This window comes from Pleuronectes platessa, chromosome 12 (assembly GCF_947347685.1).
Source record: "Pleuronectes platessa chromosome 12, fPlePla1.1, whole genome shotgun sequence".
NCBI classification, from domain to species: Eukaryota; Metazoa; Chordata; class Actinopteri; order Pleuronectiformes; family Pleuronectidae; genus Pleuronectes; species Pleuronectes platessa.
The window spans coordinates 18,039,522-18,065,200 of NC_070637.1; the positions used below are offsets into that span (position 1 = coordinate 18,039,522).

Sequence of the window (25,679 nt, forward strand, 5' to 3'; positions counted from 1 at the left end):
TCACCTGGTCTGTGCATGAAGTGGAAGTCAATCTGAGAAGCTAAACTTGAACAAGGACATCCAGAGGGGGACAGAGAGACATCTCATCTTCAAAGTCAAAGTTCAGGAGGCCGAAGTTTTGATTTGATTAATGAGTAATGAGTGACCCTTACTCCTTGTGCTAGTTGATTGTAACAATGTGTAATTTATTTGATCACTGAATATAAACTATAGAGAAGGGTTTTCATGAATTTTCAGAATTATATTAAACTAAATGTGTCCCACACTGTGATTCTTGTAAGGCGTCAGAAGCCAAGGCTGGAAACTTCTGGGTTATTCTCTAACAATAGGTTTTTAAAGCATTTTTAAATCATCAAGTATCTCAAATCCAAAAATATAAGAGTAACTTGTAAGTAAGGCTGTCAAATATATGTAGTAAAGTATCTGTCAGTGCCTGTCAGTGCCTGTCAGTGGTCGGTCCCTAATTACTGCTAAAAATTAAGTAAAACTTGCATTCCTTCCAGATATCAAACCAATCAACACATTAATTTCAATAAAACGTGCTCAACTTAGAAGAACTCATGTTTATAAGTTCCAAAGTCATCTGAAAATAAAATTATTTTAATTTGAAATCAACTGAACTTGACTTTGCAGTTTTGTAAAGCAAATAAAAACATTGGCAAGCTGAGCCTAGAAAATCGATTTTTAGTGTTTTTGTGGAAGAAGTTAAAAATAGAATTTATATTAAAATCAGTTGATAGAGACCCTGGTTTACTATAATCAAGAATGTCCTCCACCAGAGCCCAACATTATCTGTTTATTCCATCACTTATGTGAATGATGTTGTTTGGCCTAGAAACTGATGGTTCCTGTACAACCCTCTCCTGCTAAGACTCACTTTCACATTGACTCATTGTCAATGTGACCATGTCTCATGATCTCCAGAAACCTATGATTAAGGTCTCTGCCGTGTATAAACTCCCTTTGAACTCGCTGCCCAGCTCATTTGGTCACTTTTGAAACCTTCCCCCAGAGAAATAATGAGCCCTTATCTGTAAAGCTCTTCTCCTCAACACAAACACGAGCGTGATTTATCCAAAATGGCCACAGAGGCTTGTTCACTCCTTTCACACTACTTTCCCTTCTTGAGTCTGGAGTTTTAAAACAATCCTCCTTTTCTGCTAGACTTGGCCTTATTCAACCTCGCACATAGATGTGAGTGAGCGGCTCCTTCTCTCTTACACTCTCCTTGGGGCCATTTGTTTTCCATCACTGCAGCAGATTGGAGCCTTGCTCGCTGTGAGTCATGCAGGGTGGGTGGATGTCGATGCAGGGTGTGGCAGGCGAGGGCTCCTACTGGTGCTTGTGGCTGCCAGTGGAGGAATAAAGCATCTAATTTGGCTCAAAATTGCATAAATGTAAAATGAATGGATAGGAAAGTTATATTATGGTCACACAGTTAAAAACAGCTCTTGTATTCCCCTCGCATGGGAGTTCATGATTCCATGGTGCAGGCTGATGCTGCATCTTCCAGAGATAATCATCTGGATGATTCCCTAATCTGAGTAAACAGATCCTTCAAGAGCTGAATAAACAAACTGCAGGAGTACAGTCAGTTACTGAGAGTTCCCTGCTCTTTGGTCTCTAAAAGACTCTGAATGTGTGGTAAAAATACAGTTTGGTTGTGTAATAAGTGGCTGAAACCATTCAGTCTAAATGTTCCGCTTCTCCTTCCAATATGGGCTCCAGATGTGTTCCAGCTGCAGCAGTGAAAGGGATTTACTGCTCACAATAGCTCAGCAGACCCTGAAATGGTTCCACTCCCACACTTCAAATCTGAAAAAGAAAAAAAAGAAAACAACAAAAGGAAAAACTCCCACCCAACCAAAAAAAAGTACACCTCATTCCAAAACTTTGCCAGTTTAGAAAAGTGGTGAGGCAGCACCAACAGGAGGAGGAGGAGGAGGAGGAGTTCACCTCTCCGCAGTCGACTATCTGTCTCTGACAACATAATTGGTTCCTTCAGGCGTTGTTTTATTTAAATACATATGAAATAATCTGCATTTCGTGCCGTCTGTCACCAACACCGTGCCAAGCTCCAGCGCCGAGGGGCGCGGCAGGGACCAGTGTCCAAATCCCAAATCTGTGTTTTGACTTGCCCTGGGAAAGTTGCGCGTCAAGGCACAAGAGGACGGAGGACTTTAAGAACATCCCACCACCACCTCCTCCTCCACCACTACCAGCACGCATCAAGTTCAACTCTTCAAAACGCATTATTAGTATTCTTCCTCCTCCCGTGGACCGGATCAGTCGCTCTTGTCTCTGGGAGAGGGATCCGGATTTGGGTGTTTGTTGTTGGAGCTGGCTGCAGGTATGGATCTTTCGGATCTTTCGGATCTTTCGGATCTGGAGAATCTTTTAGCTGTTTAATTTTGTCTTTACTTGTGTTTGCTGGATTGTTTCCTTCCCACATGGCTCTTTGCGCCTCTGGCACTAACAACTGCACTCCTTTGGAGTTTGGTGATGGGCTGGCAACTTCCTTTTTTTTGCGCATGCAGATTAATTTTAGTGGATGGAATTGCGCAAAGTCCCGTTTATTGCGGGGTATAAATTACTAGCCGCAAGTAGGTGACATATCTGTCTGTCTGTAAAACACAGCAGGGGGTTTTTTGGGATCATTTTTCTTCCGGCGGTATCTATAGACACTTGGATAGTTTTACAGGTTTTGCTGCTGGGCTATTTGCATCCCTCTAAATATACTGCAGGAGATGGCCCCATGCAGATTTTAGTGACAGGGTCCTTTTAGTCTATATTTGCTGCTAAGATCAGTTACAGCACTTTGTGCGAGCTTTAATAAAGCTTTGGATTTACTGAGAAATGCAAATAAATAAACAGAAACTTAGATTGTTGTCACTTCACTGGCTGAAAAATGGGATTTCAGCACCAGAGGTTTTGAGGAATGAGGAGGAAATGTCATCTTTGGGAGTGTTCATGCTTTTCTTAATGTCAAATTTCACAATGAAAGTGTGTGTAAGTGTTCAGTGGATGAGGCACATTCGGTTAGATGTCCACGGCATTGGGTGTGGTTGATAGGAAGTTCTTTCAGAGCTGTGCACTGATCCAATGGCTTCTTTTGTCCTTTTGTTAGTGTGCTCGTCAAAAGACTCAAAAGTAAATACAGAGTCTATTGAAATCTGAAGATGATGCTTTTTATACCCACTGGGGCCTTTCTTGTGGTTCAGACTATTCATTTGTCTGGAAGGTTTTCTAAGGTGACTCCTGCAGATGTTCTGTCTCTATTAAGATCATTTAAAGTTGCTCTGAGGGAGTTCTGAATCTACTACAGTATTAGATTGGGATTTTATAAAGTCATGAGACTGGTGTTATGCTGTTTTTCCGTCTTCAGAGTTATAAAACCTCAAACTGATGCAGTAAACATCGGACGAAAAGCATTCTGGTCGTAAACCCAACTCGTTCTTGGCAACATGCTGGACTTTTTTTTGTTTTTTTGCCCTTCTCCCATCAGATGTTTGTTAAAATGCCATTTGACCACAGTTGCTCGTCAAAGGATAAACAGGCCTTTGACTCCAGTTTGCTCAGTGTGTGTGGATGACCCGTGGCCAACGTTTATCATCATGGTTTTATCATCATGGTTTATCATCTCACCAGATAAGATGGGATGGACGAGTTAACGGAACAGATGGACTTCTCAGGAGACTTGTCAGGAGAGAGGGGTGAGACTTCTGCTTTTGTTTACAAGGTTTTGAAAACAATAAACAAAGCGATCGTTAAAAAAACTATGAAAAACAAACGCAGTAAAAGGGCCGATCACACAATTCAGAAAAAAAACACTTGATCCTGTAGATCAATGCAGATACTTTGGGTTTTACTAGGTCAAATGTCACCTGTAACATGAAAACAATGGAAATTATTACGTGTTCAAAATACATTTGACTATCTCTGCCGAATCTTTTCTAAAAACAAAATCTAATTTCCTCAGATATAAGAGATATAAAACTGTTATTTCTTATTTAATGAGCGACTGGTGGAGAGGAAATCTGAGCCTAAAGACCCCAAAACACTTTTAGATTCCTGCATCATTCTCTTGGGTGACGGTTCTGTCTCTTCTTTCGGGGGCTTTACTGTCACTAACATTGCGGCATGGCTGCACCATTTCTCAGGGAGTAGGTCATCCTCGGGGTTTTCCTCCTGCAGTCATCATAGCTGAATATAAGGAAACACATCTCGGCCCAAGGCAGGATGGAGAGGTCAAGGAATGTCTGATTATGTGTTTGACGCGAACCAAGACAAACATGTAATCAGACGTTCTGTCCTCATGTTTCATACTAAAATAATTAGTGTAGCACTTTTCACAACCGTGGTTTTAGAGCAAAGAGGCGAGAGAGAGAGAGAAAACAAGAGACAGAGAGGAGATCATGTGGTTTGGACACAGTAAACAAAGTTGGAGGGTCAAAACACAAGTGGATTTACAGATGCTTTTCACGCATTGATTTGTCTGCTCTGTCTCTCTTCTAAAAGTCACGGCAGTAAAAGTGTGAACACTGATGACTGTTAGTGTTCAGCCTCGGGCCCTGAAGCAGACAGAAGTCCCTAAAAGGAAGGAGGAGGAAGAGGAGGACAGGAGTGAGGAGGCAGAAGGAAATTTGAAATGGAATTTAAATTATCTATAACTGAATCCAGGAAAACTCAACAGGCTGCAGAACAAATCTTTAAATCGAGTTTATATAAATCTTAATTATATGCCTCTATTCAAGGATGAATGACCTGAAATTACCTTTCATGTCAGTAATTTTCCCTTCTGTATTTTGCAATGTTAAACCAGCTATGTACATTATGTTAGTAATAATGGTAATAACCGGAAACTTAATCTATTTACTGCTCTTTCAAAACAAAGCTACAAAGGGGTTTACATGGGTCTATCATGTAGTACATTCTGAATCTGGTTTTGTTAAAATCAGTTTAATGCTATAAATGAGAGTATTCAAGCTGTTTTCCCTTATTAAATAGTTTTTCCCTATTAAAGAAGTCCACAACTGAAATGCCAAAATTCTAGTGTTTTCAGACTATTTCCATAGACTTAAAAAAACTATTTGAGCTTTAGGGTCCTATTGATCTCAGGAATAGTAAGATCCACTTGCTGAAAGTTTCCCAGAGCGTTCATGGAGAGGGTTTGGACCTTGTTTAGCTTTTATATATGATATCTATTACCACTAGATGTCGCACATCATCTCGGACTCAGTCAAGCTCAACCTCAGAAACACCTCCCGTCTCCCTTCGAGATCTCAGCGAGGTGTTGTCTGTAAAATCCATGTATGTCACGAATCCCAGTGAACACAACTCCCAACACAAAACCAAAAACGGAACCCAATATAGCTACACTGTGTATGGGAGAGTCAACAACAACGATAACAACAACAAAACTCACATGTCACGTTTCTGACGCGTGGTCTGGGCCCCCGGTCACTGTCAGATCTTCCATGTCAGACACTTAAACACACGGCTTTAAATCTCATTTCAGGGCGGCTGTCAATCTTGCAGTTCTCATTTGAACTGGCATCCAGAGCAGTGAGCTGCGATATAGCAGTCAGAGCATTGTTTGCATAGCCACACTTTATTAAAGGGTTAGAGCCTGGATGTAAAGGTGCAGCCACTGTGTTCACTGGTTTACAGCAGCAGGTGACAGGTGTGTTTACAATACAACACCATGTCTTTACTTAGAGAAGAGTTGCCGGCTGCTATAATAACGTTTAAAATACCACATATATGTAACATTTAAGTTCATGACAATAACCAAACTATCTCCATGACAACTGATCAAACTCCATCTGCCTGTGGGTTTGACTGGAAGCTCTGGGAAGTTCCAGTAAGTGTGACGTCAAAGTATAAATCTAAACTGTGACACCCCAAGAAAAGATTCACATATTAAATGTAATTGATAAGTTAGTTGATATTTATTTTGAATGTACTCTGCATTTAATTTAGTGAGATTTATAGGTTTTGGCTTTATTTTGACAAGAATGTGTTTCTTCATCCAAATAAACCTGAAAGTGTCTGTTTAGTCTGTCAACTTGAATATTCAACATAATAAACAAACCCACGTGATTGGACTCAGCTTTCAGACATGTAATACATTTTCATAAAATCTTGTTTATAGGGGCACAATCTAATAAATAATCCAGTTGTCATTTAAAACATTGACTAACAGTGTGACAGCAGCCAAGTGGGGGAAGTGAAAGTACCCACTCAAGAGTAATACATAAGGAAGTAAGTGAATAAACAATATGAACACAAGGTAACATGAAAAATATAAATTAATCTGTACAATGTAAACGTACAATGTACGAAGTAAAATCTTATTAGAAGTAACTCTTTGCTTGAAGCCCGTCAACGTTACATTTATAATCAGTTCAAATATATATAATATGGTTTAAAGCACTTTATCTTGCAGTTGTTTACCTTTGTAAGGACACTTATTTGTGTTTATTACTTCTACAGTATTTGTCAACAATTAAAATCACTTAGGAAGCTACGTTTTTATGTTTTTTTACTCTTTATTTATTTATTCCACGCATGTAAACAGACACAACATCTAACAAACAAGTAGTTGCTCACTCATGTCTGATTAAAAATAGCCACGTTTCCCCTAATTACAGCTATTTTACTGTCTTCACTCATCATCTTTACACAGCCTTCACTTACGGCTGCCAACAGGTGGAGTCCATGATGCACCACTAAAGACATATCATCTTTCAGCTACATTATAATTATAGACACCTTAAATCTTTATGTACTTTTGTTTACGTTTTTTATTTGTGAGCGTTTAAAAGCTAAATACAGCGATTTAAAAAAAGTTGAAAGTGTTCACTCTCTAATAAATCTTCGGCATTCTTTAATGCCTTATCGTTATTTAAATGATGATAGTATTAATCCTTAAGGGTGTGGCTATAATGTAAATCAGTTTTAAATGGGTAACCGGAGAAGCTGAAGAGACAAACGTTAGTCCTGTAGAAGAAAGATCCGTAACCTGATAGTGGCGTTCTCATTAGTGGCTTATAGCTGCTATATAAAGCATTATCTCTAAGTCACATAAATTCCACTCTGGAAGTGTTAAACTCATCACCCTGCGTGTCACTCAATACTCCACTCAGCACCTCCCAATCAGGTCTAACATGTGGACATTTGAATGATATGTAGGAACAAGGGTTAACGTGCCGTGTGTGTACAGACTAATCATTGTCTTTCTTTTCATCAGTTGTGACAGAAACTATAACCACCACTAGGAGACTGACAACCCTCCCTCCAAGTGAGTGTTTCTTCCTCTCAGTCCTCCTCACTTTAATTACTGTCAGTAAACTTAAAGGCATAATACAATAATTACAGCCGAGCGTCTCTGGAGGAAGTTCCCGATGAGTAACGGCTTCTCTTGTTTTGCTGTGTGTCTTCTCGTTGCTAGAGGGAACCGGAGGATCGAATCACAGGATTATGTCCAGCAGCGCTGGTGGGCTGGGCTTGGAGAAGAATGTCTTAACCCAGAACAGCGGTGGAACTTATTTCTCCTCATGTGAGAGCACATTTCCAACCAAAGACCAAAATTAGGAAGTCCTGCATTTGTCTTAAAACAAACGTACAACGCCCACTAGAAAAAAAGCTAAAACTCACTTTAGCTTTTGGGTAAAGCTTTGCACTTTTCTAAAAACTGTCACGTTACTCATTGTTACTAAAGTCGAAGTACTTATTCTGAACCATGTATTCAAAAGTTTTAAATGTTAAAAGTGTTCAATACAGAGATGTGGGTGTAAGACTGTCATATAGAAGTACACTGCTTTACTTTTGCTGTATTTTACTGTTGTAGCTGCACGAGGTGGAGCCACTTTATTAACTACTATAGTAACTTTACAGAATTGGAATGTAACTAAATACATCTACATGTATCTGTTACAGGTACAGGTTTCTTTTCAAATTTAGATTGAACTTGCAAAGTAAATAATTTTTAAAACATTATGCGCTGTAGAAAAAAAAAGTCAGGGGTCGTTACAATAATTACACATTTAAGCGGATTTTCATGCGAAAGCATCCAAACATTCTAATGGTTTCAGTTCCTCAGATATGATATTTTTACCCGGTCTAAATCACAGTAAACTGAATCATTTTGAGGTTTAGGCTGTAAAAACAAACATCTGTTGCCTTGGGAAACTGTGATGGACATTTCTCACTGCTTTTTTACATTTATGATGAATGCAGTGAATGAAGTGAGCAAGAAAATAATCAGCAGAAGTTTTAGCCCGATTTAGAACAGTAGAACATTAAATTGATTGATTGGTCCATTTTCTTTTGTTTATCTTTGTTTAAAGGCTGCTTACACATAAATGCAAGAGTAACAAAACAGAGATTAGCAAAACAAAAAAAAACAAGGATGAGAGAAAATCTCAAACTTTGAAAATGTCCCCTCAGATTTATCCTGTGACCTTCTGTTGAGGATGACTCATAGTTTGGGAACCACAGGACTACACTTAAAAAAAGTATTTAAAACCAGCTCCTCATGGAGCGTCTACAACTGTAAAATACTGCACACGCAAGCATCAGTTTTAACAATCACCACGTGGTTCAACTACTCTTACTCAAGTTAATCTACCTCACCTTTAGTACACCTTTTGACACAAGACTTTTATTTGGAAAGAATTATTTTTACATTGTGGTATTTGTACTTCTACTTACGTAAAGGATCTGTTCTAAATCACTGAATGCAAGTGGTACAATTCCTCAACTTTACACTTGAGTAGAAGTACTTAGTTACTTTTGAGGTGACTTCTTTGTGGCTGAGGCCTGTTGCTGTTTGGGCCTTCATCCTATGGAGAAGTTAATTGTAAATGAACCTGTCTTTATCGTCCCTGCAGCCTCTGTAGGTGTGAACACCAACAGCTACAACTCCTCCTCAGGAGTTTACCTGGGGGCTGACTCCTCAGGGGGAGGTGATGGAGGATTGGGGAGTTTCTTGGATGTAGATGGGTACGGAAGCGGAGGAGGAGGAGGAGGAGGAGGAGGAGGAAGCGGGGGAGGATTCCTCGTGAGCTCGGTGTCAAAGGTCAGGTCCAGCTCGTCTGGGGGAGGCAGGAGAGCGCATGCATCAGGAGGCCTTTCGCCAGGTTTCCGAGAGAGGACGGTCATAAGCAGCCGCTCGGGAGGTTATGACGGTGAGATCCTGTTAATAACACAGGCGGTGCACAGTTTGGCATCGGCAGGGTCTGATACAGAACATTTACAAAATGAAGGAAACTGCTGCACAAGGGAGCTGTTTGTATTTCTGCTGAACGATTGTGTTCTTGTCTTCTAGGAAGTTCCAGTGCAAATTCCTCCCCAGAATTTACTCGTAAAGATTATGGGAACTACTGTAAGTGAGAGTGACAGCTGTATGGGATTGAACACTTCATGGTCGCTCAATGTTTTTCCAGCTTTATCTCCATGATGTCTCTGTGTTTACATGTGTTCTTCCCTTCTTATTCTTCTCAGGCTCCAGCAGCGCAAGAGGGAGGAGTGAAAGCAGAGGTATTCACTAATAGTTTCTGCATCACGTGACTTGGAATTGTCCTGGCTTTCATTTGAATAAATCTGGATTCCTTTCTCTCATTGTGATTTTCTTTTTTTCTTACCAGAGAGCGAGATCAGAGCCAGATTACAAAGTGCCTCTCCCACTGCCGGCAGATGTAAGACCCCTTGGACTCACACGCTGTCGGTTACGCAATTCCTCAGAAAGCAACAAAGCATCTTTATTCGAGAGTGTCTGTGCAAAGAACCTCCCGGATTCTTTATTGCGGGGTCACTTTAGAGCAGTATTTTTATTCAGCTGATTTGTGTTACGGTCAAATACTTTGGCCAAGCATTCAGTAGAACACATGTTGGACATTCTTTGTCTTCCAGTCACTTACTGTACCTGCTAATGTTCATGAAATTTCAAGTAGTTACACATGTGCAGCTGCAGACACAAGATACTCTGAATATCAGTGAGAGAGACGCAGGGCGGGGGGGTTTTAAAAGGGAAGGCCCATGGGTTTGTTTGAATAGTGTTTATGTGGGGAAGACGTTGAGGAGCAGTTCTGTGCTGCCAACAATGGCACACATGAGTCACTGGTCCCGTTTGAGGCCAACCAGTGGAGAGACAGACTTTTCTAGATGCTGATCGCTCCCCCTGCTGATTAAAATGTAAAAGTGCTGTTATTTAATCCACGTCTTTACAGCAGTTAGTCATTCTGGGCCACTTCCCCCCCCCCCCACCGCAGCTGCTGGGTCTCGTTCTGCCCTGTTGCCTTTTCTTTGCTCTCAGCAGAGGTGGAAGAAGAATTTAGTTCTGTTTCTGATGTTAAAATAGCAACATAAAAACAAGCCATGCAATACAATCAAGTACTTTTATTTAAGTACTCCGTTTAGTATAATTTATGTACTTATACCTTCGCAATACACTTTAATCTAGTACACTTATTTGGCCTGTGTGTAGAATGTATTGTTGAGTAGAAGTAGCATGATCTTAGAAGTACATCAAACTTTTATCAAACTACAGTACTGATATACTTTCAGACTAAACTCATACACCACAATGACTTTCTCGGAGCTATCCCTGCCTTACATTTGCTGAGTGTTGTTGGTGCGTCTGTGTCTCTGCAGGGACGGAGCTGGACGACGTGAAGAAGCTGCTGAAGGGACGCTCCAACAGCGTCAGCCCCACTCGCTCCTCCAGCGCCTCCACCACGGTGCCTGTCCCTAAAAAGGCCACTGCGGAGGCCAAGACCGTCTCTGTGGCCACGCAGTCGGGTACAGAATCACACACAAGCACATACTCCACATGCACAGACAAAATGTCTCCAGAGGTGTCCCTGAGATGTCCCGGGGATTTATGGTTTAACATGGCCCCGCTATGTACCTCCAATGACATATTAGCTCTTTGGTGACATTTTGCTAATGTCATAGACGGCTTAGTTTGAATATTTCCAGAATCCTGGAAGACTCTTCTTCTATATTTGGTCTGACACCCAGTATCTCTTTGGTACTTCTAGACAACACATTGAAAAGAAGTTTTATATTCGAAAGTCAATCAATCAATCAATCAATCAATCAATCAATCAATCAATCAATCAATCAATCAATCAACCAATAACATTATCTTGATTCCTGTCATTATGTTTTTTCTCTCCTGCAGTGACCTCTGCATATGGCTCTGCTGGGAGATCCGGTGCATTCAACACCATTGATGCTTCAGGCCTGTATGATACCAGTCTGGCATCTGGGCAGTATGATACTGGTGTAAAATCCAGCCAGTACGATGTCACTCTGTTATCAAGCCAGTATGGCACCGGTGTGAAATCAGGACAGTTTGATTCTGCTGTAAAATCAGGCCATTATGATGTCACTCTGAAATCAGGACAGTACGACACTGGTGCGAAATCAGTCCAGTATGACTCCCTGAAGTCAGGACAGTATGATACTGGTGTAAAACTGGGCCAGTACGACACCAGTGTGAGGTCAGGTCAGTACGGCGGCAGCATGAGATCAGGTGAATATGACATGCTGGACGCTGTACTTCCATCTTTCTCCTGGTCCACCGCCACGCTGCCCTCCCCCTCCGCCTTGGTGGTCACTGGAAACACCAGCAGCAACTCGTACCAGGTCGGCACCAACAACAGGTCTGGAGGAGTCTCGCCGCTCAGCCCCACCTCGCCCTCGTCCCTGTCAGGTGAGGCCAGCGTCCAGTGAACTCCACCTGTGACCTGCAGGGGAAATGTTCTTTTGTTTGTAATGTAGGAATGGAAATAGAAACTAAATATCTCTTCTTTAATAAAGCAGACTATGACGACCACATTGATACAAATTTTGACAAAATTGGTTTTGTACACGGGGAGGATATGTTTTTAAAAAAAATAACAAAACAGACAATTTTTCTTACACTGAGTGTTATTATGAATGTCATCATGTATTAAGATCTATAACCGTGTCTCATTTTCAAACATGTTTTGTTGAAATTGAGCAAAAACTTCATCGTGCTCATGTTTTACAGTTCTGTATAACTAAACTCTCCCAGCTTCTAATACAGGATAATTATATATAATTTTTATAGTAGCTTGAATATTTTGGGACTTTATTTGAACTTTTTTAAATCACAATCTTTACTGTTCTGAATCTGTGACTAAGCTATATTCACTTTTAAAGGGTTTATCATTCTTCAATTCAAAATTCAAACCATTTCTATGGTTAAGTTATTGTTGTTGTACTTGTTTTAAAATATAAACCTTCCAAGTGCATCCTATGTCTCTCTTATGTTTGCATCTTATTAAAGTCAGATTGTGTATCTCTGTTTTCAGTTTACGGCTTTCAGAACAATCTGGCGCCCGCCATCAGCACCGTGCTCACCACCAATGCAGCTAACGTCAGCGCTAACGTTGGAGGTATGGGAGCCCGTTTTCTGACAGATTCCACAATATTCTCACATTGTCAAATATTTTCAACATTTTTGTGCAATTAGCATCTTCCTTCCTTACAAGAATCTTTTTGTGTGTGTGTTTGTGTGTTACAGGTTATGGTGTTCAGAAGAATGTGTCAGCCGGGAGCGGATTCGTCAGCTCTGGAGTCTCTACAGGTAAAGACTACAACAGAAATCCTCTTTAACCTGAAAAAAAAGAGTTACCATGGTCCAAATAATTCTCAAATTATAAAAATGATAATGATTCACATCTTTTTTTGTTGTTGTTTTCAGTCACTCGATCTCAAACTGATGAAACGAATAGGAGCAAGTTCATGGTCTCTGACAAAGAGAACTTTTCAGCCAAGAGGGAAACAGAGGGTTTCATTCTGGCTAAAGACAGCGGGAAGCATTTCACCAGCAGCAGCAGTGTCCATGTAGGAGGAGGTGAGTCAGCTCTTCACTGCCCCCTACTGGAGTAACACTTACTTAACAGGGGTTTCTTAACATTTACATGACTTATTTTCGTGAAACCACAATTCACAATCACATTAAATGTGTATTTCATATTTTTACAGGGTCACTATCGGGAGATTCAATAAAGAAAGAGAAGTTTATTTCCAGCTACGGTGAGGCGGCTTCACAGAAGACGGAGATGGCCAACTGTGAGTACAGGTCAATAAAAACATCTCTAAGAACAGAGAATAACGTATTTATCTAACGTTGATGTTTATTTGTTTCTTTATCAGACGGATCCTCTGGAGTTATAATGAAAGACAAAGCCACCTATGCAGGTATTTCTCATTGCATGTAAGTTGATATGTACAAGATTATGGATATTTTGGAGTTTGAATGTGAGTATTTTGTCTCCAGAGATCCACAAGGACAGCGGCCTCTTCGGCGGTGGTGGATTCTGCTGCTGCTCCGACGCCTGGTGCTCCTGGTGGAAATGGCTGCTGGGCCTTCTCCTCCTCTCCCTCCTCCTGCTGGGACTCCTCTTCGGCCTCATCGCGCTGGGTGAGTTTCACCTGATGCAACCTTATGAGATTTAACAGTGAAGAAATGAAAACCCCTCACGAGTCATGAGATTCTCTCTGGAGCTGCTCTGCTATGTAGAGACTGGGAGTGACCATTTGTTTCGAAGCAATAAAATGTGAGTTTCAGCTTTTACAGGCTGGTGAGTTTTATTTCACTGTGCTGCTAAGGGCTGTGAGGGGAGGAGTCGTTCTCCTCTCCCTGGAGATTGGACCTCTGGGTACTGTCCCGCTGCCATGAGGTCGGTCAGGCATTTATTGCCAGTGGAGCAGCTCCAGAAAGTTTTGGCGCATGACATCAGAGGCTTCATTTTGTTTTCTTGCAACAGGAGAGTTGTGGATGTGGATTTACTCCTGAATAAATATGACAAAAAAGAGCCTGAAATAACATTTACAACCTGACAAACTCTGAGTTTGTATTTTAAAACCTGTCAATCATTACTGAGTGTGAGATGTTGTGAAACCTCACTGTTTAACATAATCCTATAAACATTTTAATAATAATTTACAAATTACAAATACATAAACTATTTCTACAGCCACAGAACATTTTTGTAAATGCACATATTTGTTTTTATGTGATGATAGTGTTGCATACTTTTATATGCTATAAAAACAGAACCGCAGTAGTTGTCGGTCGACTAATTGATTAATTCATTATTTGTTTCAGTCTGTCTGTTGCAAGTCTGTAAACTAATCAAAAGAGAATAAACAATAATCACATTTACAGTATAAGGAAGAGTAGAAAAGTTATAATTGAATCTGTGGAAGACACTGTTTAAATTTGTCATGTTACAGATTGAGAACAAGTGTGTGCTCCTTGTTTGTATTGTCTGTCTGAACACCTGTTGACGTCCTCTTCTCAGCTGAGGACGTGAGGAAGCTGAAGAATCGAGTGGCGTCCCTGGAGGCCGAGTCGTCTGTCTTCTCAGGACGCACCAGTCAACTGTCAGGCAACTCCAATTCCATCAACACCTTAGCGCTCGGTGCAGGCGGAGGTGACAGTAACACTGACGGCACACTGCACCTGGGCGCTGGAGGTGGAGGCTCAGGCTCCAAAACACGAATTGGAATTGCCACTGGTGCTGCCGGCACTGGAGGTGGAGGTGTCAATGATATCGGTATCAACGGGGGAGGCTATGGTGGTGCCGGAAGTGCCGGTGGGGGCAGTGCTGGTGCGGCCAGTGCCGGCGGTGCTACCAGTGGTGCCCGTGTTGCCAGTGGTTCCGGTAGTTCCAGTGGTACCGGTAGTTCCAGTGGTGCTGGTGTTGCTGGTGGGACCAGTAGTGGAAGTGCCGGAGGTGCCGGCACCAGCTTCAGTGGCAGCTCCAGCAGTACAGGCACCAGCTTCAGTGGTGGGCTTGGTACTGGTGTGAGTGGAGGACACATGGACGCTGCCTCTCTCCAGTTGATGATCCAGCAGATGCTCAGAACTGAAATGCAATCACAGACGTTCAGAGGTACGACACAGAGGGATTTTATGACCACACTTACACACACAAAGCACAGGCGCACACACACTCTCACACTAGATGCCAGTTCCCTGAATTTTTTTTTTTCCTTTTCAGCTTTCCTGGTTTCTTCAGGGCTTGGAGAGCGAGGGCTTCCTGGACCTAAAGGTGGAATAAAATGTTCTTTCTTTCTTTGACTTATTTCCCTTGTGCTTTATTTCTATTTCATAAATTTGTGTTATTAGTTATTGTGAAAACATTCGATGCAAGAAACATTTTCTGTTCTGTTGTTTTCATGATCTCATCTTATTTAAACGTGTCACTTGTCACAGGTGATTCTGGTTACCCTGGAACTCCAGGTGAGGAAAGATGACGAACATTACCAGTATTTCACCTTTGGTTGTTTATTGTGTGATATCATGATGCTGTTTTACTCAGTTTGACCTTTGACCCCAGGTCCTCCAGGTGCATTGGGACACTCAGGCCCTGAGGGCTCTAAAGGACAGAAAGGAAGCACAGGTACACTGATCTCTTCATGTCAGACTACATGATACAAGTTCCCTGTTTAAAATGTTTTGATTGAGTGAGTGTCTGTATGTAAAACGTCTCATCAGGTGACCACGGGCTGGAGGGGCCACAGGGTCTCAGGGGTCGTGAGGGCCAAGTTGGCCCCAGAGGCGAACCAGGACCTCCAGGCATTGGAATTAAAGGTGACAAAGATACGGTTCAGATTCAGTCTTTGTGTTCATTAGTGATATTAACAGCAGCTAATTTATTCAGTAACAACGAATAACATGATCTGATGTGTTTGGTTCATTCAGGGGCTCCTGGAGATTCTGGGCCTGGATCAAAAGGTGAGATCACTCAACATAAACCCTGTTCTTTGGTTCTCATGTTCAAATAAAAGACAAACACAAACATCTAGTTGTCTGAGAGGAGAGTTCATACCTACTGTATACCAAGTGAAGGAAGAAGTCCTGAATCCGCCTGTTTATCTGGACCTAAGGCCAAGCCCCACCCCTCAGACAGACAGACAGACAGACAGACAGACAGACAGACAGACAGACAGACAGACAGACAGACAGACATACTGCAATGAAAACAGAGCTTCCTTGGCAGAGATCAAATATGAGAATCTGCGTTCCAACACCAGGTGGCAGCGTAGTCACTCAGTCTAGCGGCAGCCTCATAACATCCATTTAGAAAACCCAAAATTGAAATCAAACCAATTTAGACACAACATTAAGACATGACAACTTTGTTTTAGTTATGACTTTAAAGATAATTTTACCTTCGTATAAGTGCACATATAACGTGTCTCTCCTGTCTTTAATGGATCAATAGACTGTGTTAATCCAGTGTTAATTCCACACGAGTTCCATGGATTTCAATATCATTATTAAGGATTTAATAATAATAATAATTTTATTTATAACGCTTTTATAATATTGCAATATAATTGATGTTAAACAGTTTCTTTGTTGTTGTCTAAAAATGATGTATTTTTGCTCCAGGTGCACCCGGAACACCAGGTCAGTTTCTCCCTGTTATCATTCATTTCATTTATTACAGTGACTCCTGAGTTGAACATTATTAAATTGAATGTCAAAGCCCCAACTATAAAACCCTGTTAGCGTTAGCATGACGTCATCTCTTACATTTGATATGGTCTGGTTTTAACAGGTGAACCTGGTGCTCAGGGTTTCCGTGGCGAGGCCGGGCCACCGGGTCCTAAAGGTGGGTCACGTTAGTTAAACACAGTGAAATTCACAGTTAATTGATTTCAAGGTCACTCACAGTTTCTCCTGTTTCGCTCTGCAGGTGACAGAGGGCTCGCTGGATTTCAAGGACTTAAAGGTTTGTTGTAACTTCATCGTGTTTTCACGTCACTTGTCTTGTGTGGTCAGTGTTTTTCAATTAATTGTTTATTTCAGGTGAAACTGGTGAGAAAGGTGCCAGAGGTATGCAAGGTCAGTAAAATCAGTCTTTGTCCATTAAACTGTACTTGTTGGTATGTTACGTACATCGAAAAGCAATATTAGTTTTCTAATTCAGCTCTGTCGCTCCTCAGGTGACCCCGGTTTATCAGGAACGCATGGACCAGCTGGAGAGAAAGGATCCAAAGGGTCAATGGGTGAGTTGCCAGACCTCCAACCTCAGATAATGCATTTATTCACAGATTTCTTAAAAAAGATTTCCTCGTTTTTCTTAAAATAATCATTTTGTAATTTAATTCTACGATTTAAACACTTAAATAAATATCTATATATACATATACCTCACTTATCTTTATCCTTTTTCTGAAACGGTGAATGTTATAGGAAATCAACAGATTTCTAACTGGCAATACCTAGATCCTCCATAGGGGGGCAGCAGAGAGGTTTCTGCTCATAAAGCAACACACATTATGTATAACGATGTGATTTTCCCTCTTTTGTCATCAGGCCTGTCTGGACAAGATGGTGTCAAAGGATCAAGGGGTAAATGACTATTATTCAACACAATAATTACACAACACATACTAATACTACTAATAACAACAACAATAATAATAATATTAATCCTCAAATCAATAATAAACCATGTTTTCTTTTCGGCCCTCAGGTGACCAAGGACCTGCCGGCCCCCCTGGTCTCAGGGGTCTTGCTGGGCCTCACGGAGATGCTGGAACTCCAGGTAAAGTGAACATGGAGTCGCACCTATTACACATGATCTTTGAATATACAAACATTATAATCAGTGGATTATATGATGACATACTTTTGTAATACACCCCCCGCCCCTGTAGGAGTACCTGGGCTTCAAGGACCACCAGGTACGACTATTAACACAACACACATTTCAATGTATTTTAGCTTTTAGTGCTCTCACACTAAAATGTAATTTCATCTGGGTTTTAGGGATACCAGGAAATCCAGGACAACCTGGAACCAAAGGTACGACTCCTGCCTCGACCTCGAGGGTCTTCAGCAGCTTTCTAAAGGAAACTGTGTTGGTGCTGTTGATTATCAAACTCTGGATCTTATGGAGCATGTGTTTGTTTGTTTTTAGGTGAAACTGGTCAACCAGGCAGAATCATCAATGCAGGTAACAGAATGTGATAAATACTTTAATGAAACGTCTCATTGATTGGACTTTTGTTTGTATATATCTGATCATCGCTTTACTTCTCAGCTGGTTCCTCTTCTATCGGCATCCCAGGACCACCTGGGCCCTCTGGCCCCCCCGGCCCTGCAGGATCTCCTGGATTATCAGGTCTGACCCTTGACAGCACAGAAAGTAGCTTAATGATGTTCCTGGCATTCTGCATAATGCCATAACTGTATGTCTTTTTTTATGATTGAATGATTTATCTTTCATGTTGACCTCCGTCCTCAGGTCCAGTTGGCCCTGCTGGTCTGCCTGGCCCGGCTGGTAGGTCATCGCACTTTGATTCTCTTGTAGTGGGATATTCAGCCCTCAGAATGTAAACCAGGTCTAATCAATGCTGCATTTGATTTGTTCTCACAGGTCCTAAAGGTGACAGAGGATATAAGGGAGACCAGGGAGAACAAGGATCAACTGTGAGAAGGACCGAAAGTATAAGTTCAACCAGAGCTGAGAGTGAGTACTATTGTTTATATATTACTATAGATATATAGTATTTTAAGAGAAAGTGTTTAGAGGTGAGAAATAACCTGCTGCACCTGTCATAGAACATCATCTGCATCAAAAGAAATATACCATATGAAATTGAAAAGAGAATAAAATAACACAATCTTGATCTTGCGAATGAAATTTGCATTTATGAGCAATAAAATCGATTTATCATTGATGCTATAGCCAGTGGCCTTGATAATATTCAGACTTCAGACAGGTGTCTTAACCCGTCTATCGCACAAAACTGTCTACTATTATATTCATGTGGTGTCAGAACAATCAGGAAAAACTGCTTCTTCATGGGGAAAATTAACGTGATGCCTCCTCAAGTCAAAAGAACATTGTATAAATTCTGGGAACATTTTGGCACAAAGCAGATGAGGTGTGGACATCACACATCCAGAAACATGGTGGACAAAAGAAAATGTTTGAAACTTTAGAAAAATTGTGCAAATTCACATTGACTTAGTTTCTTGTGCAGCTAATTAGCCAAGGTTCATGTTGCACAAGCATGAAGACATTGCAACACTGTTACCCTGGTTTGTCCATTTCTACAGATAAGAGTAAAGTCCATTGGTTTAAAGTAGATGTGTTTGTTTTCCGGTTTTAGCTCAGTTTGGAGAAAGTGGAGGCTCAAGATTTTCTAGCCTTCCAGGGCCACCAGGTCCTCCTGGGCCACCTGGACGTCCAGGTAAATAATACGCAACATGTCACAACATTAGCAAGAGACCATTTTTATTAATTTGGAGAATGAACTCATGCTGCTCCTTCAGTCTCTCCTGCTAAGATAAACAGTATGTCACTGACTGTTTTAAAAAATGTTTTCATCAGGAGATTCGAGACAAGGACCTCCGGGACCAGCTGGGCCTCAAGGTCCAATAGGTTAGTATTTAAAATATAAAGCGATTCTTCTAATCCATAGTGTAGCCATTTATTTTTACACAATAAATTAATTTTGTTCAGGAATTTAAAGGAACCAAAGATTTTTTTCAGTGGTCTAATTAAAACCAGGAGAAGGACTTTAACCGTTTTGTTTACTTTTTAGGTTATGGAAGACCAGGACCTAAAGGAGACAGAGGAGACTCAGGCCATTCGTCCAGCTCTGGTATGATACATAATGAAAAGCCTGTGCTCTGTCGTGATATAAGTTAAATGCTAAGTAACACCACTGATTCAACCCTGCTCTTCTTACAGGGACATATTACACTGGACCACCAGGACCACCTGGGCATCCCGGAGCTAAAGGAGCAACAGGTGATCAGATTGTATGAGGTGGTCTGAGCCTCTTTTTACTCTATTTAAAACCAACTCAACTTCTTTAGTTCTATTCCCACTTCATCATGACCTCTCTGTTATTATTATAGGTTCTCAAGGACCAAGGGGCTTTCAAGGTGATTTTCCTATTTACATTATTTACTTACTACGTATTTGTTGCACTAACTGCTGTAATATAACAGTGCACAGTGAGCAGAGCTTTCCAGTATCATTAAATGTAATTGATAATTTGTGCCTCAGGTGAACAAGGACTGCAAGGTGTGCCCGGTACTCCAGGAAGACCAGGAACCTCCGAGAGAGGTCAGCTCCCTTTTACGTTTAACACAATAAATAATCACATACATTGTATATATAGTGCTAAGGGTATTCATGGAGAATGCACAGTGTAATATACGGTCACTGTATTTATTTTGTCTTTACAGTGTCGACTTATGCTGGAGGAAGTGGAGTCTCTGGACCACCAGGTCCACCAGGGCCTCCTGGACATCCAGGACAGCCAGGAATCAAAGGTAAACCTAACATCACATTAGAATCTGTGAATGCTCAGTGTTTTACTATCTGTATTTCAGAATGAATATTTCATCCTCCTAAAATGCTTTTATCATTGCTTATGATTACCAAGGTGACAGTGGATCTCCTGGACTTCCGGGTTCTTCAAGAGGTAGAGGAAACCATGATATTATCCAGATTTCTCTTACAATAATTTCTTTGCTCCTCTACAAGGTCCTAACTATTGTGTTTTCTCCTCAGGCTCCATCTCAGTCACTTCAGGCCCTCCTGGTCCTCCAGGTCCTCCTGGTCCTCAAGGCCAGACGGGCTCCTTCTCCTCTTCTACTGAGATGCGCCAGTACATCACTGATTATCTGAGTAAGAGTTGTTCTGAAGTGAGGTCACTAGGTCACAGGCTGCCAGGACACGTAACAGATTATTGATAAAAATGTATTTGTTGCATGTAGGTAGAAGCCGGCAGTCCAGTATCCCTGGACCTCCAGGTCCACCTGGGCCTCCAGGAAACCCTGGAACCTTCTCTGGCTCAATGGATGACATCTCAGCTCGTATTATTACATACATTCAAAGTAAGCCTTTGCTTTCCACCAGAATTCATATCACTAAATGGAGAACATGCTCTTGATGCTTAATTATGATAATGTTGTATAATTTCAGGGTCTGGCTCTGGCCTCAGCATCGGAGTTCAGGGTCCACCAGGACCACCTGGTCCTCCTGGATCCGGCTCTCGAGTCCTATCGGTTGGTGATCTCATTATCATGCTTCAGAGTAAGTACAACACATGTTCTGCTTCATGGAAACTGTGTTCATTTGACATCTTATTCTATAACATAATTTCATTTCACTGTGAAGACAGAAACACGCAAGAACTTGTTTTTTCAGAAGATGCACCTATGAATAAACAATGCCTCTGCTTTGATCTGTCTAGGGTCCGAAGTGAGGAGATATTTGTCAGGAGGACCAGGACCACAGGGACCACCAGGACCACCAGGGGCGCCAGGGGGACTTACAGGCAGTTACAGTGCAGAGCAGGTCGCCATGTACGTCTTCAACATCATGAACGGTGAGCACAGCTGGCCCCAACAGAAAACTACAACCCTGGAGCTGGTGCCTGGGCTCCATCAAACAATTCAAATGCCTCTTCTTTCATTTTCAGACAGAGGGATTGCTCGAGGTCCACCTGGGCCACCTGGATTACCTGGACCTCCTGGTGGAGGATTATCTGCTGGTGGAGGATCATCTAGCTTTAATACCTTAACAGTCGACTATTCTGCACTGATGAGAAGTAAGACTGACCTTGTTTCACCTGTGGAGTGAAGATAAACTGTTAACTGTTCACTCACCATCTTCTCCGGGTCCTCATCCACCTTCCCAGATCCAGAGTTCCGCTCATGGATCAGCTCTGCCGTACAACAAGGTCCTCCTGGACCTCAAGGTGTCCCAGGGCTAACTGGCCCTCCCGGCCCTCAGGGGCCCCCAGGAGTCTCCACCGCCACCGTGATTGGGGCGGGAGGTCGTGGCCACAGCATGGAGGACATTCAGCGCTACCTGCAGGGTGAGTCTGACACACAGGATGATGTATAAACAGAGGTAAGCTTACTTTGTGTATCTGCTGTGACGGAAAAATGAAAAACCACTGATTTCAATTTGAAAACAACAACAACGAGATCAATGCAGAAATTCAATGAGACTGTAACGTTAAATCTGAAAACAAAGAAAAACAATAATCATGACAACATAGTGTTTAAACCATGTTATTTATCAGCCACTGAAACAAATTACAGAAACTTTATTCTTCTTAAACTGCACAATCTAAAATATAATATAGGTCATAAAGTAAAAATAATTCAATGTATTTATAAACACTTGTATTATGTTTACTATCTTAAAATGAAATAACAGCAGTGATTATATGTAGAAGAGGTCAAATAGAAGTTAAATCTCAGCGTAACTGCCTCCCTGAGAGAATACATAATGTATGATTCTGAAAACACGATTAAACATTTATAACGTTTATAGCAAAACAAACTTCAATTTCCTGCAAACATAAAACCAAAGGCAGTTTTTTTTTAGTTCAAGTCGCCAACAGGAGGGAAATAAAACTTTCAGAGACGTGTGTTGTGCAGCAGAAGAAAACTTTGAAACAAACCTGTAAATATTCGCACACAGCGAGGAGCAGAGCAGTGAGAGCTTTCAGCTTGGTGGTCCAAATATCAGTGACGGTACCTGCACAATATGACATCATTCAATAAATAAGTTCAAATGTTACTTTTTAAAGAAACCTTTTCTTTGGATCTGACCTAATTGCACAAACTCATAAATATCCGTCTCTCTTCAACACGTCTGATGTTTCCACCAAGATTCATGAATTACTTTCAGTGAAATCTTTTAAATTGTACAAAAATCTCACAGTCTAGAGAAAGCGTTTAAAATGTCCATATAAAAATCAAATGGGTTCTTTATTGACACATGTCCCGTCCGTCCACTGAGTTATGTGGAAATCAGTTTTTTTCGTAATTCTCAACCAACAAACTAACCAATGGACATTATTCAGATAACGTTTCAAATCTCTGAACATTGAAGGACCCCCGGATTTATTTCCCATCCATCTGCATTTAAACCTGACATAATCCTTTATCCACAAATTCTTCAAAATACGTCTGTTAACAAATGTTAACAAGTAGATGGTAGCATCTACTCACTTCAACACTACTTCCTCTATGTGAGAGCAACAGTGACGTGACAGTGAGGTAACACAACCTCTACTCTTACAATGACAATAACTTTGTCTGTAATCCCTCTCAGGTTCTGGGTTCAGAGGTCTTCCTGGTACTCCTGGTCCACCTGGCCCACAGGGTCCACCAGGCAGTTACTCTGGCTCGGTTTCCTACGCTGGAAACTTCCCTCGGGAGAGCATCCGCGCTGAAGTTCAGGAGTATCTGACCTGTAAGATCCGGCACAGACGAGACATGTGACCCACTTGAACCTTCATAACGCTGCCTCTGCTGTGTTGAAGCATAAATCCTATGTCCACTAGACACATAACACACCAGCATGCATATCTGTCCACAAATCACAAGTTCACATTTTTTCCCCAGCTGACAATGTTCGTCGTTTCATCACCGGAACTCCGGGGGCCACAGGACCTCCGGGTCCAAGGGGACCTCAAGGAGAACGCGGAGAGCCGGGTTACAGCCAAAGCTACGGGCAGAGCCAGAGCCAGAGCTACGCTCAGGGTGACGCCCGCTTCCGCACTGACCAGACGCTGGACTACTCCAACGTTGCTTTGAGAGTGACGGACTACATCAGGAGTGAGTCAGATACAGCTGCAACACAAACAGTTTTATTTGGGATTATTATTTATAGCACAACATGAAAAACGTATGTATTAATGGCTTTTTTGAAGATATGCTGTGGACTACAAATTGTGCTCATTAGCTATTAGCAGTTCTTCTTTGTGATGGATTCCTTTGATCCTGAAGACAACTTAAAAATATGATGATTTTCAGGCAGGTTCAGGAATAAACAGGAGAATCTTTTCTTCTGTGTTGGACTTTGAAAACCTCTAAATATTTCTTTGACAAGTGTTTTCTACCAACCTTCCGCAGATCAAGGCCTGTTGAAGGAGTACCTGGTCGAGGGCCCATCCAGGACCAACGTGCGAGCGATTCAAGGCCCTCCAGGTCCACCGGGCCCCGCCGGGCCACCTGGTTACAGCCGCGTCATCGGGTCCTACGGTAACGTCACGGCCGACCTCATGGAATTCTTCAGAGGTGAGGACTCAGAGTTATGATTTTCCACATAATGTATCTGGTTAGATCTTAAAGCAGCTGAAAACAATCCAGACTTGAGCAAGTTAAGCCTGAAAATGTCATTACGACTGAATCTGTGCTTCTGCTCTCCTGCAGCCCACGGCACCATCCCCGGTCCTCCAGGAAGCATTGGACCACAGGGAGACAGAGGATACCCAGGACCCAAAGGAGAGAAGGGTACGTTTTCACCAGAGTAATGTTTTAGTGGAGCGACTGTCGGAGGCAGGACGAGTCTGAATGAGACTGTGTTTACAGGTGATCCTGGACAGCCAGGTCTAGCAGGACTACCAGGGTCGTACACGATCCAGGTTCCACACAAAGTGCAGAAGAGGGACACAGGTAAATGTCGTCAAATCATTGCATTAAAAACGAATGTAACATACAAAACAACTCATCACGTCACTGTTTTCTCCTCAGTTGATAAAGTGCGTCGTCGTCGCCAGCTGCGTCCTCGTGTGGCAACGAGTGGCTGAAGGGTTAACAAGCTGCCGGATCATATCAGATTTCATTTCCATTTTACGTCACCTTTTTTTATTTTAGGCTTTCAGCAGCAGTAGCATTGCAACTAGTCAAGAAGAAGAAAAAATGCTCCTTATTCTTGCCATCTGTAGAAATGTCACAGGACAGTTTGAGAAAATAAAAGTGGCCAAAGAAATCATCAATCGTCTCTTTTAAAACTTCAGCCGAGGTAAAGGGTTCAGCTGCCGGTCAGTGCTTCTATAACACAGGCTTCAGTTTTCACTTTCACATGTGGGTGTATGATGTTTTCTTCGCTGAGCTAGACGCTTGTATTCAAACATTTCGGGGCAGCTTTGTCAAAGAGAGGATTTATTTGTCAAAGTATTTGTATAAGTGATAGGAAGCAAAATGGCTGATATTTTTAGTTTGAACATTTTCCACTGCTGGTGTTGTGACTCCAGCGTCCGGTGTACTTATTTTTTTTAACTGCATCTGTTTTGGATTATATTGTATTGAGGATTATATTCTGTTTTAATTGTTTTCATGTTGTATCAAAGCAAACCATTGCAATATTAACCACGTAATTCAAACCAACCTTCAGTCTTTAAGACCCCTGGAAGTCGCCCATTTGTTCACCACATACACAAATCACAAAACAACATGCATTTTTTAAAAAGTTTATGAAGCAATACGCCATCAGAGGTGAACCCGGCCCCGGTTTGAGCGGGGGGGCGGTTTGCGGAGAACAGGTGGGGTTGGTTTGGGTCGACGCACTTAAAAGGTTTTTGTTATTAAATCACATTTTTCACATGGTTGAAAGACAGGGACTCGTAATCACTTTAAAATGACAGACTTTTGTACTAGACCACACTGAAATTGATATATTTTCTTGTTACCTGTTACTGTTGAACGTATTAAATTATAAAAATGTTACCAGATTGTGTTTTACATGATTGAACTTATTGACAATTGATCAATATATTTGAAAGGCGTGCCAATAAATCTATTTTTTGGATTCGTGAGTCTTGGTATGGTGTATGACTAAAATTGATCTCAA

The 25,679-nt window shown here is 41.6% G+C and overlaps 1 protein-coding gene across 2 annotated transcripts; it reads left to right on the forward strand.

Annotated features, from left to right (window-relative positions):
* Window positions 1-1,905: 1,905 nt before the first annotated feature.
* col17a1b (collagen, type XVII, alpha 1b) lies at window positions 1,906-25,644 on the forward strand. Of its 2 annotated transcripts, XM_053435880.1 has the most exons (55): window positions 1,906-2,350; window positions 3,649-3,713; window positions 7,253-7,303; window positions 7,454-7,561; window positions 8,895-9,191; window positions 9,332-9,388; window positions 9,508-9,543; window positions 9,651-9,701; window positions 10,657-10,803; window positions 11,189-11,722; window positions 12,348-12,431; window positions 12,560-12,622; window positions 12,740-12,892; window positions 13,024-13,110; window positions 13,195-13,239; window positions 13,319-13,462; window positions 14,346-14,939; window positions 15,048-15,098; window positions 15,263-15,289; window positions 15,387-15,449; window positions 15,545-15,640; window positions 15,752-15,784; window positions 16,445-16,462; window positions 16,614-16,667; window positions 16,752-16,787; window positions 16,865-16,900; window positions 17,002-17,064; window positions 17,375-17,410; window positions 17,535-17,606; window positions 17,719-17,745; window positions 17,831-17,866; window positions 17,982-18,017; window positions 18,105-18,185; window positions 18,309-18,344; window positions 18,441-18,533; window positions 19,180-19,260; window positions 19,401-19,451; window positions 19,615-19,674; window positions 19,764-19,823; window positions 19,934-19,960; window positions 20,085-20,144; window positions 20,267-20,353; window positions 20,467-20,505; window positions 20,595-20,711; window positions 20,801-20,920; window positions 21,009-21,119; window positions 21,280-21,414; window positions 21,508-21,636; window positions 21,727-21,906; window positions 23,157-23,297; window positions 23,450-23,662; window positions 23,960-24,124; window positions 24,260-24,340; window positions 24,419-24,502; window positions 24,581-25,644. In XM_053435880.1, exons 2-55 carry the CDS (start codon window positions 3,659-3,661, stop codon window positions 24,634-24,636), a joined length of 5,397 nt encoding a protein of 1,798 aa, XP_053291855.1. In that variant the 5' UTR covers window positions 1,906-2,350; window positions 3,649-3,658; the 3' UTR covers window positions 24,637-25,644. The 2 variants fall into 2 exon arrangements, with proteins under 2 accessions (XP_053291855.1, XP_053291856.1); XM_053435881.1 differs by lacking the exon at window positions 3,649-3,713.
* The last annotated feature ends 35 nt before the right edge of the window (window positions 25,645-25,679 follow it).